The sequence below is a fragment of the Echinops telfairi genome, unplaced genomic scaffold (genome assembly GCF_000313985.2).
Source record: "Echinops telfairi isolate 266 unplaced genomic scaffold, ASM31398v2 ScPeMD7_27;HRSCAF=92, whole genome shotgun sequence".
Taxonomy (NCBI): Eukaryota; Metazoa; Chordata; class Mammalia; order Afrosoricida; family Tenrecidae; genus Echinops; species Echinops telfairi.
Window position 1 is genome coordinate 2,071,736 of NW_022103924.1, and position 20,053 is coordinate 2,091,788.

The 20,053-nt window shown below is 37.4% G+C and overlaps 1 protein-coding gene across 1 annotated transcript in view; it reads right to left on the bottom strand.

The window, feature by feature from the left end:
• ERCC6L2 (ERCC excision repair 6 like 2) overlaps positions 1-20,053 on the bottom strand; it is a 158,937-nt gene that overhangs the window by 129,234 nt on the left and 9,650 nt on the right. The window contains 1 exon segment of the mRNA XM_045289426.1: positions 6,147-6,274. Within this exon segment, the coding sequence (XP_045145361.1) occupies positions 6,147-6,274 (128 nt within the window).

The window sequence follows — 20,053 nt, forward strand, 5'->3', positions numbered from 1 at the left end:
AGAGTCAAGTGAGTAATGCATACATAGGCCCGATGGTTTTCTTCAAATACACCTGGAAAATTAATCAATTAGATGTAAGCCTCCACAGCTGTTGGCACTACTTTATCAAAAGCCTACTTATATCCCCACATATTCTGCTCTCCCACCTGTTACCATAGAAGAGATAAACTGCCCATGATCTCGTCTAAAGCCAATCCTGAATTGATATCACTACTCCTAGTTCTCCTTGCCAACTCAAAGGCAGTGCTGCAGAAAATGTCTCCAATTTCCTCAGAATCATTAACTTCCACCCACAGGCATACATGTTTTTTTTGTTTTGTTTTGTTTTGTTTTCGAGCAGATCTTTATGAGTATAACGCGTTTCTTCTTGGGTAATCATCTCAACCCAAACATGTTATAATACTCAAAAACCTCTTCCTCGGCCATTCATCTCTCCAATCCTCATTTCTTTAGAGCAATGATACCATGAAACATTTCAGATATGCCGCTTTTCAGGTGGAAAATGTCAACGCACTGACCGTGATTTTAAAAGACGACGAAGAAAAAGAACATAACATGAATCTACTGAATGTGAAGGTTTATTCTTCTACCCACCATCAAGTATGACTATTTTCTCATCATATATGATTCATCTAAATTACTTTTGTTCTTTGGCTGGAAGCTTATCCTAAGAACTCCTTTTTACTCTACCTTAAAATATAAAATGAGCGCTCTGACTATTGAGTCCAATTATGGTGTTCTTGTTAAATTTTTATGTATTACCAAATAAAAGTGCTGGGTACAAGTTCTACCTGAGCACTCTTGGCAGTTTTCCATTCATCAAAAAAGAGCAAGCAAATCTGCAAATTCGTACCATTACCTCTGCAATTCTAGAAAGGCTTTTAATCTGAAGATAATAACACAGTTCTTTTATGTTCTTTATGGATAACATTGGTCTTCAAAATTGTGAGGGGTAAATTATATGGTTCAAGAACTCATTTTCGATGGAAAAGAGATCAGAGCATTGAGTAAAGTCCATGGAGAATACATAAGAAAAAGGACCTGGGTGTTTACTAAAACACACTAAATAATATTCCAGTTACGTAATAAGCCTTTCTTAGGCAAGTGATAACAAACAGTAAAATGAAAAGCAATGTTTACTGCTATGTCACTGTACATAAAGAATTTCTGGGAGCAATTTCTTACTCTGAAGCTAATATACAATTGATAAGACTGATCTAAAAGTAATGCAAATGTAAGTAAAATTATTTCACTTAATTATAATCAAAATCAACAGAGGCTAGGTTAAACAATGCAAATAAAGATTACTGAGTCCTACTTGTCTCTTCCAGCAAGACTAGCCCAGTGACTAAGCAACCTTTGAACATTTGCTTATTCATGCACTATGGACTGTGAAGAGATCCCCAATGCATGAAGACTTTTTGTGATATAAGTAATTATAGTATTAACAATAAACACATGTAAAGAAATGAACTCTCATATGTAATGAGTTTAGAGTATTGATAGTATTAAAAATAATTCCATGACCATTATTGAGCCTTTACTGTGTTAGAGACATTACACAGAAATTGTATGTATTAGGAATATTTAGTATTTCCATTTTGCAGATGAGAAAACAAGTACATAGCGATATTAAGCAATATGCTGAAAGTGGGCTATCTAATTACAAAGTTCTTAAGCAATATATCATGGTAGCACTTTAAACCACAAAATTAATGTCCTTGAGATACTGAGATTCTTAATTTACCACTATATTTACCAGATTATTTTGCACATGTTTAGGAAACAGCAAGTATCCGATTGGTAAATGAATTAGCAAACTAAAGCATGCACACCAAGGTGCCAACATAGGAACCGTATGGTAGATACAGCGCCAGGTCAAAAGAACTGAAGCCAAGATCCCAAACAGGGAGAAATGGCATATCAAGCTCACAGACAAAAGCAAACAAAAATGTGAATTTTTGCCATAAAATATATTCTCTTTTAGCCTCTGCAAACTTTATCCTGGGGAGGGGGCTAGGGTGGAGATCAATTTTTAATTAATTTATCATTATAAATTATATAATTAATTTACACTATTGTACGTAATTGGTCATTTTTCTTGGTATACTGTAGTTATTTCATATATAAAAGTGTCAGTTTAGAATCCAAATCTTAAAAAAAAAATCCAAATCTTTATTTACACAGAAAGCACCATAAAAATGCTACCCAGACTTTATAAACACTCTATTAAAACAGAAAAATATGGGCCAACAGCACTTAAAATATCAATAGCAAATGAATGAATACCAAATTAAATAACAGAATAAGAAAAATGAAAACAAAAATTAAGTAAAAATATTTGAGAAAGCATAATTAAAACAACTAAATGAGTAGTACATCAACTATTATGAACAGTAGAAGAAATTGAAAAGTAGAGTTTACAAAAGTAAAGTCAGCATTAATATATATAAGCAACTAACAAAATATAAAATGATCCATTTATAATAAAAACCAAAATAATAGAACACTTGGTGTTAATTGAATGACAAGATACAAGGTCTTATCAAGAAACAGAAAGCTCTGAGGACATAAAATACAAATATTTAACACAGTAAGCAAGTCAAACATTGACTCTGACATGCTGAGGAAGAAATATGTGTAATATAAATAATTAGAACACAATATTACCATCTAGAATATATAAACTAAGATAAGGAATCAAGGACTATGATTCAAAACACGTAATTTTAAAAACTCATAGCCTGCTGTAGAGTTGATTTTGACGTAGAAGGGCCCGAAAGGACAAGAGCAGCAATGCTCCATAGGGTTTCTGAGGCTGTAAGTAGACATTGAGGCGGACAGCCTCCTCTTTCTCCTATAGCACAGACAGTAGGTTTAAACCTGAGTTAGCACCCCAATATTGAACCTACTGCACCACCAGGTCCCTTCCAAATAGATGAAAGGCATTTTTCTTTTATCTCTCAGACTGACATTAATTTTGGTTTGTTATGAGTTCAGGCAGGTAAAAATTTATGGAAACAAACTTTTACAACAGTACAAGTGGGAATAAAAAACTGTCACAATATCTTGTTCCTGTTAGTTGCCATTGAGTCAATTCCGACTCATGGTGACCCAATGTGTTCACTACAGAACAGCTCCATGGGGTTTTCAAGCCTATGGTGTTTCAGTAGCATTTTAAAAGGTCTGTGCACCAAGGCACCTTGGGTAGATTCAAACCACCAACCTATTGATTGTCTAACCATCTGTATCACCCCAGAACTCCTATAGCCTCTTAGGACAACTCTACTCCAGCTAACAAGATGTCACAAACATGTAAGCGTTGGGCTGCTAACCACACGTTGGCGGTTCAAAACTACCAGATACACCATGGTCGAATGATGTAGCTATCTTACAGCCTCTGAAACCCTACAGAGGGCCATTGTAAGTCCAAATAGCATCAACATGTAACATGCACATGTCCACAATTCCAGTAACACCTACTGCACAATTATAGTTCCAAGAATTTATCCCTTATTTATCAATGAAAAAAACTGTCAAGCTGTATGTATAAGGATGTTTACAGTAGCATCATTTATAACATCTGTTCATATCAAGAACTAAAGAAACAGATCTAAAATACTAGAATCACCACTGAAATTCATTCTGACATTGCTATTGCAATTATTAGAAAAATCCTCCTCCTCTACCTTTATATATATTATGAATTTAACTCAGAATCTCTAAAGTTGTATCATAAAAGTGAGCAATATTTCTAAAAGAACTATGATTCATTTTCATAAAGACTGAATTCCACTCTAAACCAAACACCATAAAATCAAAGACTCAATATTTAAAATGTATATATATTTTTTCATTTAGGAAAGTATTCTTGGCATACAACATGTATTTCATGCAATCTCCGATGATTTACTCTCTTGAAAAACGTTCAGAGTATATGAGATATATCACTCACACATGCACATACCTCAAACTTGCCACTCTTTCATTTGTAACACTCAATTCGCTAAATGTTTTATTTATTTATTTTTCCCAATGAGTTGCAACATTAATTTTTCAGGATTTACTTATTTTTACCAATGAGTTATACATTAATTTTTCAGGATTCCCGTACAATTCTACTATTAGCATATAAAGAAATATTAGTATATATTTCTATAGCTATTTCATAAGCTTTCTTTGTAAAATAAACACTGTTTTCAATGGACCAATATTAATTAATCTCGAGGATTTCATCAAACAAAATTTTGGTGTTTATTTGAATTTATTTCTGGGAAACAGTATAATTCCATCAAATATTTTTCTTCCAGAATTCAAGTTCAAACAATTATTGAGCACATGTATTCACTTATTTGAATGAGATAAAAGAATGAATAAAAAACAGTATCTGAGAAAGTGCCAGGAAGGGTGTCAGCAGATCACAACAGTAGGGAAGGAGAAGCAGGTGAGAATAGCCATTCCTGAAGAACTGAGAAGTTCAATCTTACCCTCTGAAGTCAAAGCCTAAGCCAGTTGTCACCAAGTGGATGTGTACTCATAGTGACCCATGTGCCGAGGAAAACTACTCATTGTGGTTTTCATAAGTGGATCTCTGGCTTTTCCTCGAAGGTGCCTCTGATTGGATTCAAACAGCTAACCTTGCAGTTAGTAAGCAATTAACCACCCAGGGACGCCTTACCTTTGGAGAGAGAACCTCCAAAAAACAAAATCAAACTAGTGAGTTTTCCTTGAAGGAACCTAAAAACAACAACAAAAATGCAATTGTACGGAATCAGCTGGAACTATAAGCAGGACTAACCATGAAGTAATAACAGAGTAATTAGAGAAATTGATCATAGTATTGATACTCCTTGCTCTTCATAAAGTACCTAGTGTATTTTTCTAAAACAATAGAATGTATTGGAAGAACATGTGTATTGAACCTGGGGAAATTTCTGGAATTCCAAGATTTAAGAAACTCATAAATACTTCCAAGCAACAAAAACAATGCTTTCCAATGAAAAAGTCAGAATTGGCATGAGATCACCATCAGCAATATGAAGCAAAAAAAAGTTAATAAAGTTATTTACATAAAGCTTTGAAGGAAAATTTGAAGTTAGGATTCTATATTTAGATCGAAGACTATATCAAGACTGAAAACAATATAAAAAGTACTGAAAATTTACTATTAATTAAAAATGACAAAAGTACAAACACTCCTATAAGCATTAAAAGAAATGAATAAACACAAAGTCATAACACTGGAATTTAATATATTTCTTTCAAGACTCATTGTTCCAAGTACTTCAAATAGACCAACAAAAAAAAATCAAAGTGAAATTTAAAATATGAACCATGTAATTAATAAGCTTGAATAAAGAGAAAAACATTGAACTCTGTAGCGATACAATCAAACCTGGACAATATCAGAGGGCATTTTAAAATAACCAGATAAACAATACTAAAAACTTCTGAAACCCCAGATTTGGCAGCAAAGATCATATCAAAGATAAATGCAAAAAATTAAAAATCAACAACAAAACTAAGACTCCACATCGCTCTTTCAATAATTTTCAATTTTCATGTTCTAAAACTTATACTGTAAGATATGTCAGCTTAAAGTTTCTGTGTTAAGTCGAGATTGAAACAAATTCACAGACACTCATACGTGTACAAGAAAGAGCTTTATATAAAAGAGCAATTGTACATTGAGAAAATATCCCAGCCCAGATCAAGTCCATAAGTCCGATATTAGCCCATATGTCCGATACCAATCTATAAATTCCTCTTCAAACTCACGCAACACATGCAATGACACCAAATGCAGGAAGATCAAAGGCCAGTCGGTGGAAAGTCCTGTGGATCCAGTGGTGGTGTAAGCATCTCAGTGCTAGCAGGGGTCTCAATGTGGCTCCTCCAGATCAAGGACTCTAGAGTAGCTCCATGTGTCTTGTCAACAGGAATGTCTCACAGGGAGTGAGTGTGTGTCCCACCTCCAGTGAGCTATATATCTCCTTAGTGCCTCCAAATGAGGTCATCAAGCTGCAACCTGATTGACAGGCTAAACTCCACCCCTTCACTCTTAGTAGTCTCAAGTTGACACCAGATTATGTAACTACCACAGTTTCTAGATGCCTTTGCAATGCCAGTTTCATGAATATTTCTAGTTTACCTTTTTTGCTGCACAAGAAGGGGGTTCCTTTTTCATGCTTCTTAGTAGAAATGCTGGCATATTATTTTCAATGTCCTCACGAGTTCCCTTTTTATGCAAAACTGCAGCGAGAAATGAAATCACCTGGGAGAGCAGGTGGAAGGAAACAAAGTTATTTTCAATCATTGTATGTAATGTATCAAGAAAGACAAAATTCCACTGTCTATGTGACTCACACTCATCTAGTGAGGATTATAGATTGTACACATTGATTTGGTAGGGAAACAGAAACAAATATACTAGGATTGTATTTCCTCATTTATCTTAATAAATGTGAAATATACATGTTACTACTAATAAGGAATTTTACTGCTTGCATGATGTATTCTACCTGATCAATTAATTATCTTTCTCCCACTATTTGGGATATTACCTCCTTATTCAGTCCTCTCCATAGAAACTATCTCTTCACAGCCTCTATTAGAATAAACTATACACATTTTTTTCCTTGAAGAAATAAGCTCCATAGAGAAGGAATATTTGGTTCAGTTTGTGTACAATTTGTATACATTAAAGTATAGATAGAATAAAAGAATACTAGTTTTATGATAGATGGATATAATCCATGAATAGATTCAACATTGTGAATAATCTAGTGAGAAAGATGGACAGAAAGAAGAAACATAATCTCACATAATGAAGAGCAAGGAATTTTGAATCAGTTGAATCTTGGTTCAAATGTAAGCTCTGGTTGCTTGGTAGCTAATACTTGTCCACACGATGCCTCAAAGAAAACCACTGTAAACCTCTGTAAACCTGAGACAGAACAGTACTTAAAGGTAGCCAGAGTTGATGAGAAGAATCATGTCAGTACTCTCAGCATCAGTTCGGGGGTTGGCAGATAAAGTGAACACTGAATCAAGAAAACTGATAGTACAGAGCATCCTCAACCTACTTCCTAGCCCAGCCAGCATGGTGCTCCTGGGGTAGGGAGCACGGGGTTGGAGAACACAGGTGAGTCCGAGGTACTAACTAAAATACTCTGGAATGGAGACAGGTGCATGGTGTGCCTGGTGTGGATTGGAGCATCTGGACAATGAAACGGGGATGGAGAAGGTCTGTGATGCAGGGTGCATGCTGGAATACCCACACAAGGCAAGCTGGTACAAAATGGCACAGTTAGCATCGAGCATACTGGCATTCCCATGCATCGCAGGATAGAGCGGCAGCAAACAGACCTGGGAATGGGTGGGTGAAGAGCACAGCGCAGACTAGCGTCCCCATGAATAATGGTAATGAGAAACATGGTGAGCACTGCCAGGCCTGAGTTCCTGAAGTGTGTGAGGCTACATGACAAGTTGGCAACAGGCGCCACATTGGTGGAAGGCAAGGGGAGGACACCTTCTAGGAGACATCTGCCTATGGGGGCGGACATCTGCCCCTTGGGAGGGAGATTTGTAGTGAGTGTGTGACAGCTACAGCTCTTAGGAGATAGCTGGGACCAGAGGTGCTTAAAGGGTGAGGGGAACATTTGTGGTGAGTAATCAGTGACAGTCAGTAAACTCAAAACGGGGATGGAGGGAGCAGGCACTGAAGGGGTAGAGTAAGAGTCCCTGGGTAGAGGAACTCTATTGCCAAAGTAACCAGATTAAGATCTCCAGCGGATGGAAATGAGGCAATTGGATCAGTAGCACTGCCAGTATATACAGTCAGGAAACCTGCAGTGAAGAAATGAGGAAATAAGAAAAGGATAAGAGGAGGTGTACCTAGAAAGGGAGTCAGGAGCCACAACTTGCAATACATTAAAATACTAATCTAATAAAAAATAAAAACAAACTCTAGGGGAACAGTCATGTCTCCAGAGGTAGCACGGGAGGAATGTCTCTGCTATAGAAATTAATCTGGGACAGAAAGAGTAACCCAAAAGCTTACTGTCCTTTCACAACAAGCAAACACAAAGCCTACGAAGCATAGAACGATGCCTCCTAATCAGCCCCTCGGAGCAAAAAAAAAAAAAAAAAAGACCAAAAGAGTGAAATGAATTACCCCTAAGGAAGAAAAGATGATAGAACTATTAGCTACTTCAAAGCAACAATAGGAAGAATGCTGAAAGGAAAACACAGAAAAAGTTCAAAGCAATCAGGAAAATTATACAAGAACAAGTAAAGAGAAATTTGAAAAAATCAAACAAAGATACTGGAGCTGAGAAGCTAAACAAAAAATGAGGAACTCTCTGTAGACACGGGGATTGGACAAAGCTTAAGGCATATGCAGCCTTTACCGTTTTGAAAAACAACTCACTGCCATTGAGTCCATTCTGAATTAGCGACACAGCACAGAGCAGAGCTGTCCCTATGGGCTTCCAAGACTAACTCTTCACGAGAGGAGAAACCTCGTCTTTCTCTAACCTTGTATTCCCCTAATCTTGCAGTTAGCAACCCAGCGCACATAGCCCATTATGCCACCAAGGCTCCTTGGGATACTATTAAAAGAATAATACACACATATGGAATTCCCAAGAGGAGAAGAGAGAAAAGGAAGAGAAAGAAGACTGGAAGAAATAATGACCCCAAAATTTCCAATACAGGGCAATTTAATGAGCCCCAGGTTAGTTAAATCCAAACAGGACTACACCAAGGCATATTGTAATCAAACACAGAACCAAGGATAAAGAGGGGTCTGGAGAGCAGCACAACGGAAGGGAAATATCACATACCAAACTTGAATGAGATTGAGTGTTGCTATATCCTCAGAACCTACGTGCTGGACCAGGGTTTCATTCATGTTCTATGTGTGCTTGGGATAATGCTTTAGAGCAGAGACAAAGTGAAATGAGCTTTAACAGTGAGCACTTGTGTCCTGTTGTCAGCCAACCAGCCAGTCCCATCTCAGAACAGATCTTCCAACCACACCCTCCTGCCAGAATCAAAGGAGATTCTACAACTTCCCAACCAAGAATAGATAAAGAAGTGGAGTTAGCCAAATGTTATATGGTAAACATGCATGCACAGAATTGGGAATACGTTTCTCTGCTACAGAAAATACACTTGGAAAGAGAGAGCAGCCCAGTTCCTGACCTCTCAATCAGAGAATGTTCTAGGTCCAAGGCTAGGCTTAGGCAATCCAAATGAACATACAAAGGCCAACCATGGCCAATACCATGAAGATGAAAAGGCATTGGGGGAAGACATTCCAAGTACTGCCCAAAGAGAGCTGTCAGTCAAGAACATTATATGCAGCAAAGCTGTCATTCAATACAAGGGTGAAATTAAGACATTCTCTGATAAATGAAAGCTAAAAGAATCTGTTACTACCAGACGAGCCCTACAAGAAATGCTAAGGACTGTACTTCAAAAAGAAAGACACCAAACAGCAACTTGGAGATCTACAAGGAAAAACAAAAACAACTTCATTAAGGTAATTTCTTTACACATATAAAGGTCAGATTTAAGGCATTTTTTCTTGTTGTTGTTAGCAAATTCAGCTGGCATATCCTTTGTGCTTAATAATAAAATTAAAAGTATTCTTAAAATAAATTTAAATTATAGCTATCTGCAATATAAAGATTTTTAACAATAGCACAAAGTTCATTCAAAGGCCAAAGGGAGTCTTCAACAAAGGGTGTTGGGGAAACTGGATACATACAGAAAAAAAAACAAAAAAGAAGGCAAGGAAGCCATCATTCAATAAACAAACACACACACACACACACAAATTCAAAATGAATCAAGGATTCAAATAGGAATGCTGGAACCATAAAATTCTTAAAGAAAGCAGAGGTGCAATGCAAGAATACTTTGTTCTATTAAACTGGCATTCCATGTTGTTCACCTTCCCGACACAATCACTGAAGACAAAGCAGGTACATAAGCAAATGTGGTGAAGAAAGCTGATGGTGCCCGGCTATCAAAAGACATAGCGTCTGGGGTCTTAAAAGCTTGAAGGTAAACAAGCGGCCATCTAGCTCAGAAGCAACAAAGCCCACATGGAAGAAGCACACCAGCCTGTGAGATCAAGAGGTGCCAAAGGGATCAGGTATCAGGCATCAAAGAACAAAAAATCATATCCTTGTGAATAAGGGGGGAGAACAGAGTGGGGACCCAAAGCCCATCTGTAGACAACTGGACATCCCTTTAATGGAAGGGTCACAGGGAAGAGACGAGCCAGTCATGGTGAAGGTAGCAATGATGAAATATACAACTTTCTTCTAGTTCCTAGATGTTTCTTCCCCCTCCACTATTCTGATCCCAATTCTACCTTAGAAATCTGGCTAGACCAGAGGATGTACACTGGTACAGATAGGAACTGGAAACACAGAGAATCCAGGACGGATGAATCCTTCAGGACCAGTGGTGAGAGTGGTGATACCGGGAGGGTGGAGGGCAGGGGGGACAGAAAGGGGGAACCGATTACAGGGATCTACATATAACTTCCTCTCTGGGGGACGGACAACAGAAAAGTGGGTGAAGGGAGACGTCGGACAGTGCAAGATATGACAAAACAATAATTTATGAATCATCAAGGGTTCATGAGGGAGTGGGGAGAGGGAAAAATTGAGGAGCTGATGCCAGGGGCTTACGTGGAGAGCAAGTGTTTTGAGAATGAGGAGGGTAACAAATGTACAAATGTGCTTTACACAATTGATGTATGTATGGATTGTGAAAAGAGTTGTATAGGCCTAAATAAAATGATTTTTTAAAAAAAGCAAAGGTGTGGTTTTTGCCTAATTTTTAACTATGGCTTATCAGATATGACAATAAAAGCACACATATCAAAAGACAGAATAGGGACTAATAAAAATAAATACTTTAGCTCAACAATAGAGTTTATGAATTATGGTAAAATGAGGGACTGGATGAGAATAAAATGCAGCAAATTCATCCATGTTCATAATTACAGGTTTGGAAAGCTGGCTCCAGGGGAGGATGACCCTCATGGTAGGAGATATAAATAAATCTTAATATACATTCTCATGATGATAGCACCCATAAAGGAACTGTCATAAAGAAGCTCCATGTAGGATGAATCATTCCTGCATCAGGCTATTCTCCGAGTCTGGAGGTTATTTGTAGATAAGAGCAATCAGGTTCTATAGCCAACCCACAAAAGGTAGCAAACCCCTCGGGAGGGTTCAGGGGCATTCAAGGTCAACTAGCACTAGCTCAAGATGATGATTTACCTCATCATCTGTTTATGTGGCCCACTTATGATATTAGCCATTGACTATGTGATATGTTCGCTGTATGACGGGTTTGCCTCTTGACAGATCTGTAACCCCCATCGTATATACCGATTGGAAGATACATTCACTCTCTCAGCTGGACATAGGGATGAGAAGCCCCTGTGGCCCGCTGTCTTTCTGTCTTTATTATTTTCCACAATTGCAAAGTCAATCTTGAAGACCCATTCGAGTGTTGGGGGTCCCGTGCCCTGACAATCAACAAAGCAAAGAGACAACCTACAGACTAGGAGGAAATTTTCAGTAACCGTATATACAATTCTACGCACCCACCACCACTGAGTTGATTCCAACTCTGAGACTATATCTTCATGGGAACAGTTTCCTCTTTTTCTACTTTCTGTGGTGGATTTGAACCACAGACCTTGCAGTTAGCAGCCCAATGCCTAATACATACCACCACAAGGGGGATATATATACATACACATATAAACTACATATATGTATATATATAGTTTAAATTTCATATATATATATATAAGCTATATATATATACAGTTTAAGATTCAAAATATAAAACTATGTAACTAAACCTACTGCTGTGGAGTCTATCTCAACTAATATCCCAACCCCAGGACCCTATACAACAGAGTACAACTGTCGCAATCTTTATAGATGCCAACTACCACATCTTTCTTCCAAGGGATGGCTGGTGAGCACCCATGCTGGTCTTTCAGTTAACAGCTGAGCACTTCCACCAGTGCCCCAGGGCTTCTTTTCCTCCACCATTGTTGCAGCTCTTGTTGCTGGTACCTTCTATGTACAATGGAATGAAGAACATACCATTCTAACATTGTTGTCATGTTTCATCCCAATGTTGCAACCAATGTGTCAATCCATCCCACTGAGAGTTTTCCTCTTTTTCATTTATCTTTTATTGTACCAAGCATGATATTATCTCCCAGGGACTGGTCTCTGTCAATAATACGTCCAAAGTAAGTGAGATGTAGCCATTAGACTAAAAAAACTCACTACCATGAGTTCCGACCTGCCACTAGAGAGACTGCAAATCAAAACCATTATAGAATAAAACCTCACCACTACTAATTGGCAATAATTATAAGAAAAGAAAAACAATAGTTTCCCAGCATAGAAGATGCAGACAAATTAGAACCCTTATCCACTGACGGTGGGAACGCAAACTGATGTAGCTTACCACTGTGGAAACAATTTGGTAGATCCTCAAAAAATACAGAACTATCATATGATGTAGCAACTCCACTCTTAGCAACAATGTATCAACCAATCTCTTGCTTTCAAAGTAACGATGCAAGCAGGCACACCTATACCAATGTTCACTGGGGCACTACGCAAAATGGCCAAAAGGTAGAAAAACCCAAATGTCCATCAGATGCCTGAATAGGCAAAACATGGCATGAAGATCTGGTACATGCCATAACAAGGATAGGCTTGGAAAATATGCTTGTGAAAAATAAATCAATCACAAAAGAATAAGTATTATGTGTTCTCATCCATAAAAATAATATTCTAATAATAGGGAAAGGAGGGAGAGGATGAGGGTGAAATAAATGTCTAGGAAGCAGTATCAAATTTGACAATATTGATAACTGGTTGTACACACCAAAATTTGGTGTGTGTGTGTGTGTGTGTGTGTGTGTGTGTGTATACAACTACATAACAATTGGCATTAAGTGGATCCAGATTCATAGCAACCCTAAGTATTTCAGAGTAGAATGGGGCTTTCAGTGGCTCATTTTTCAGAACTAGATTGCCAGATCTTTCTTCCAAGGCACCTCTTGATGGACTAGAACTTCCAAGCTTTCAGGTAGCAGGCAAGTGCATTAATAGTGGTATTACCTAAGGAGAAAGCAAATGAAACACAGTATTTTTCTGTAAATCTAGCTTATTCAATCATATTAATCTAACATTGTAGAGCTCTATCAAAATGCAGCTCAGATGTACAGCACATTTAAAGTGAAGGCTTATACAACTAATCTGTAAAGTAAAAACAGAACATTCCTTATGGTGGAATAATGATAGTTGTGTTCACAGATGAAAAACACAAAGAATCAGCAAGCCTTTGTTGAACAGCTCCAAGCTCAAACAGCAAGTTAGAAAAAAATCTGCTTGGTGTTCTAACTTTGCTCGATAGCCGAACCAGAAATCCGACTTGGAAAACCCTGTACGAGCTGAGAGTTCTCAACTCAGAAACAAAGGGGTAATAATATTTCAGTCTACAAGTAGTTCTTGCTCAGACAACACTTGGTGCTTGTATTAGTGTGTTAAAATATTCATCACTGTGCTGGTTTTGCACTTTATTTGATTAAAATATTGTAACCAGGGCTCCAAAGAAAGTGAGTGATACCAGCAGTAAAGCTAAGTGGAAACTGTGAGAGCCACAAGAGAATTCAAGAAAGAATTCATTGTGACATTTTGACAAGGCCATTGCTTGTTTGATTTGGGGGCTGAAGATAATATGACTAAGTTGACATTATCACAGTTTTGAAAAAAATTTTGATTAAAGTTGCTAATATAGTGAAAGCTGCGAAATCATTAACTGAAAAATAAAAGAACTCAGATTATAAAAGAGGTTGAAAATTATTGTTAATTAGAATAAATCAGAAATAATTTGATGGCAATCGTCTATCCATGACAGTGGTATCCAAGAAAGCTAAAAGCTCCCATAGTGATTTAACGAAAATTTTGCAGGAGTGAGTGCCGAGAAGCATTGCATCCATCTATAAAATATCATAACTGGTCAATTCCTAGAGCCTTGTTTTGCATGAATGATTCTGGGCAGCGTGAACTTCTTCAATATATTGGTTCTTAAGCATATGCTACCTCCTAAAGTGGCTGAACACTGACCAGTTATTGATGATACAGTAACTCTGTGCATTCCTTCCACTGTCTTCTGATGCTTCCTATAAAATCCTATCATAACTCACGGCTTGAAATTTTTCTTCAATTCTTTCATTTTGAGAAATGCTAAGTGTGATCTTCCCCTTTGATTCTCCAGGTCTTTGAATACTTCGTTATGTTGCATTTCATTATAATACTTAACTCTTTCTTCTCAACCAATCCTTTGAAGTTTTCTGCTCAGCTTTTTCACATCATCATTTCTTCAAATTTCAGAGTTGGTTTTTTTTTCTTACACCCATTTTGGCCTTTTCTTTTTTTCTTGTATTTTTAATGATCATTTGTTTTTTCATGTATGGCATCCTTGATATCATCCCACAACTCATCTGGTCTTCAGTTATTAGTGTTCAATGTGTCAAATCTGTTCTTGAAATGGTCTCTTCAATTCAGGTGAGATACACTCAAGTGGGGTTTGGGTTTTGTTTTTCGGTTTTGTTACAATGTGTTCCCATTTCTGCATATATGTGTGGGTTTTATAGGAAGATATGCATACATGAAGTAACCAATATGTACCTGTACATATGATGCATACTCAAATAATTCTTAATTGAGGCCTTTTCATTTACATTAAAAAATACGCAAGCCTCTTCCATCTCAACACAATATAAAACAAGCAATTAAAAAAAAAACCAATATCCCATTTTCCTTCAACAATTACTAAGCCATTATGCCCCTGCAAAGGATTCCTGGTGGTGCCCTGGGATAAGCACTGGGCTGCTAACCACACATCGCCAAGTTCGAGCCCACCAGCCACTCTAACGGAGAAACACAACGCTGCCTGATCCTATACAGATTTTCAGTCTCAGAAATGTTATACAGGACCTCTATGAGTCAAAACAGACTTGATGGCAGTGGGTATGTACCCCTCAAAGCTATGTTTCTTTAAAAGGTGAGCAGAGTTCCCATGTCTCTATCTTCTCCAATTCCATTCTGGCTTGTACAAAATGCAAAAAATTCTCCATTACAAGAATAAGATCCATAGAACTGGATTCCCAAAAAGACAGATAAATCAAACCAAGTATCAAAATGATTACTGAAGCAATCCCCAGTATTCTGAAAATAAGTCCTCAAAGCCTTTCATAGCATCTCCTCAGAACACTATCCCATCCTAGGGATATACCCTAAAGATCTAATGAAAGGAAAACACAGGCAGGCCTACACACCTATGTTCACTGCAGCGTTTGGCAAAATAGCAAAAAGAAAAACATGTCCTGGAACACACGTACAATGTATGCTCAATACAACCACAAAGAATGACAATGAGTCCACAAAACATAAGATGGATGGATCTGGAGGAAATAAAGCTAAGCAAAATAAGTCAAATATTAAGGGACAAATAGTTTATAAGAAGAGAAATACACATGAGAGTACCCCAAAAAACCCAGAATTGTTTATTCAAAGTTATGTGTTTATATTTTTTTACAAAACAACCTTATCACCTTCAAAGTACTCTCCATTACACTTAATACATTTGTCAAATCTGCAATTCCATTCTGAGAAACATTTTTCAGACTCATCAGTGTGTATGGCTGACAGCACCATTTTTTCTTCACCTCATTTTTCTCTTCAACTCTTCTATTTCATCAAGTCAATGTCCTTTCATGTCCCTCTTCATTTGCAGAAACAAAAAGAAGTCGCACAGAGCGAGGTCAGGTGAATACAGTGCATGGAGCAAGAGAAGCATGCTGCTGTTTGCCAAAGACTGGAGCACTGAAATGGCTGCATGAGCAGGTGCATTGCCGTGGTGGCAAAACCAATCCCATCTGCCACAAATCAGGCCTTTTTTGTTACACACAGAGAATCCAGGACAGATGATCCCTTCAGGACCAGTGGTAAAAGTAGCAATACCGGAGGGTGGAGGGAAAGTGGGGTAGAAAGGGGAACCGATTACAAGGATCTACATATTACCTCCTCCCTGGGGGATGGGCAACAGAAAAGTGGGTGACAGGAGACATTGGACAGTGTAAGATATGAAATTATAAATTATCAAGGGCTCATGAGGGAGGGGGGAGTAGGGAGGGAGGGGGTAAAATGAGGAGCTGATACCAAGGGCGCAAGTAGAAAGCAAATGTTTTGAGAATGATGAGGGCAACAAATGTACAAATGTGCTTGACATACAATGGATGTATATATGGATTGTGATAAGAATTGTATGAGCCTCCAATAAAATTATTTAAAAAACAAAAACAAAAGAAACAGGGTTCGAGCAAAAGTGCTTATATGAAATAATTCACTGTGACCACAGAGAACCTTCCCAGGTGACACCACTGGGTACACTTGCTCAGATTGAGTTGCCATGCTCACCTAGCAGGAAAAATGTATACTCTGCCCCGCACAATTCTGGTTTTATATATGTATGTGTGTGTTTGTGTGTGTGTAAGGGGGTGGGGGATACTCACTCATATATACAGAAACTAACTTTAATTGGTGATTAATAGGGATGTGGGAAGGGATGCAAAAATCACTGTCTATATTATAAATATTTATATTTTGTTGAAGAAGAAAGCAGCGCTGCATGTGGGCATACTAAGCACAACTTGACTAATGTAAATGATGCCACTAGGAAGTGTATAAGAGAAAAAATGTTTGTGATAAAGAATAGGACATAAATAATTTGGCAGCCATAGCAAAAATAATTTTTAAAAATAATATATAGGTTTATGTAGAAGGAAGTACAGGTCTGTAATGAGTAAGGAAAAAGTATTGCTATAAAATCAAAGAAACTTTATTAAACAAAATTATCAAAATATGAAGCTATGGTTTCTTCACATATCCTCCATCTAGGTCTATACACTTCTGAAGGTGGTGTTTCTATCTGCCAAACTGTCCCCTGGAGATTTTTACAATTTTCTTCAACTAGTTGCAATTCAGACCATGTCAAAATGGCGATCTGGGCATCCTTCAGGGACACTGACTGTGCTACTTTTAAATGATATTTAAATTTGTAGAGCAAGAAGTAGTATAAAAGGGGGAAGCTCAGGGCTGGAGGGTAGATGGGGTAGTTTCCCAACAAAACTCTCATAAAACAGAGCTTGGTACCCGAGAAGAATGAAGAGGTGCATTGTCATGATGGAAAAAAACATTTCTCTGCATGGCTTTTTGGGGCCTTTTTCTCACCAATGCATTTTTTAATTTTCTTAAAACTTCTTCCTTGTAAACCCCCATGCTTGTCCTGTGTCCTTAAAGAAAATCTATCAAAAGTAGCCATTTGGGATCCCCCAGTAGTCACACTTTCCTTGCCAAGTAGCCTTCCTACCTGCAATTTAACTGGCCCAGTAGATCCCCCTCAAAAGGCACAGTTTTGATTGGACTTTGTTTTTGTTTTTTAAGGTACCTGAATAAAACCAGGAGCCCTGGTGGTGTAGTGGTTACGTGTTAGACTGCGATCTGCGTGGGTGGCAGTTAGAAAGCACCAGCTGCTTTGCCGGTTTCGACAGCTTTCTTCTACTCCTGTGAACAGTTCCAGCCTCGGTGGACGGAGTCCGCGTTGGCTCAGCAGCAAATGTTTTTGTTTAGTTTTGTGTTTCTAAAACAAATGTATTACTGAGACACCTTATTTGCAGTTATCCACTGATCACAGGGACATGTTTAAGCATATTTTGTTTGGAATAAAACCATGCATGTATAAACGGAATCCTAATAGCAATACCTTTTCACTAACCTTTCTACATACATGTGAATGGTGGAAGTAAGAAGTACTCACAAACATAAATACATGTGTGGACATAAATATATTCATAGAAGTCACGGTTATAGATATTTCTCAGATGTAACCACTTAGAAAATTGGTTGTCTGAGTTTAAAGGTTTAAATCTCAACTTAGTCAATTAATCAAAATTCAGCCAAATGGCATAATAGAACAGAAAAAGTTCATGTTCTGCATCTTACTGAGGTGAGTAGTACCTGCAATCTTGCAAGCAACCAACTAAATTACAAGTAATAGTCAGTACTAGTCAGAAGGAAAAGAGAGAGAAGAAGCAAATCTCAGAGAAGAAACTACTCTACTGGACTAAAAGGCTACATGAGCCATGGCCTCATCTACCCTGAGCTGAGAAGAGCAAGAGGGTGCCCTTCTACCACCAAAAGTGTTCTCATTAGGGCCATAATAGATAGATCCTCAAAAACTAGATGGAAGGAAAACAAGGAACAGAACTCAAATTCTTAAAGTCCAGACTTACTGCACCAAGTGAAATTAGAGGACTCCCTGACGTCTCCCTGAGCTGAAACTATTTGAAGGTCACCTTTTAGCAAAATAATAGACTGGTGCTCAGAATACAGTCCCCTGTACATGAGACCAAAAAGTCAATATTTAAACGAAAGTAAAGATGAGAAGCTAGATGGTAGGGAAAAGAGAGCACGAGAAATAGCATAGCCAGAACGCAATTAAAGAGCATATCTCTAATCTAAAAAAAAGTAGTTCTTGTGGGGCCCTATTCGATCCCTGCTCTCATGAAGAGGTCACTGAAGATATGGGTGCTATAGTAAAGTATGATGAAGAAATCAGATAGTATCTATCAGAAAGAATAATATCCAGGGTCTTAAGAGGTTTGTCTTAAAACAAATAGCCATCTAACTAAAGTATCAGTTAAGTCTACATAGAAGTCCACCAGCCTGTGTTATCCAAGAGTTGCAAATAACAAAATGCAAGACTGGAGGAGAACACAAGAACACAAAATTAGAGCTTAAATTCTGAGCACCCAGTTTGCAGAAGGCTATGAAGGGCAGTGAAAGTCAAAATTCCATTTGCACTGATGGCAGGGACATGTTTAAGCATATTGTTTGGAATAAACCCATGCATGTATGACCAGGACCCTAATAGCAATACTTTTTCACTAACTTTTCTACATACATGTGAATGAGTAGAAATAATAAATACACAGAAATAAAGATATATGTGTGCACATAAATATATTCATAGAAGTCACAGTTACAGATATTTCTGCAGGGTTCCCAAGTGGAAGAAGCCTCTGGTGAATTCCCTCTGACTACTGACCAGGGATGTGACTAGCTTGCTATCAGACAGAGTGCATTGGAAAGTGGACTAAGGCAGATGTTTTAAGTTAAATTCTAAAACTTTATAATTTGTTCTTCCTTGTGATCCATTTTAGATTTGTTTTAGTTTTTATTATTTTCTGCTTAATTTATATAGAGGTTTTCTGGGGGTTTTGGTTATTATGGTTGAGTTTTTGTTTTGTTTTGTCTTTGTATGTTTTCCTTTATATTAAATCTAGGACAAGCAAATCTATAGGGACAGTAAATGGATAAATAGTTTCTTAAGGTTACAGTAGAGGAGATTATGGGAAGCTAATAATAAGTACTAGAAAGAAGAAAATGTTTTCAAAGTAATTGTGGTGATGGGTATACAACTCTTTTTTTTTAATTGTTTTATTGGCATATACTCCACATATCACACAATGTAATCATCCAATCTGTGCAATCATCACCAAAATTAATTTGAGAATAATTATTTCTAGTACTCATTGTTATTAGCTACCCCATACTCCCCTGCCATGCCCCTAGGCAATTATCAATTCAGTTATTATCTCTAGAGATCTTCCTATCCTGAATTTTATAGATAGAAAATCATAAAAAACAAACAGGAAGCGCCCCCCCACACAAAAAAAAAAACCCAACAATGACTAGGCAAAACATAGAAAAACCTCAATCTAAAAGAAAGCATTAAAAATGGGGAAAAAACAACTCTTTTTAATATGACTAAACCACTGACATATATGTAAACTACATGATAATAAAACTGTTGACAATTAAAAATAATAATAAATAAATAAAGAGCATGCTCACAATTG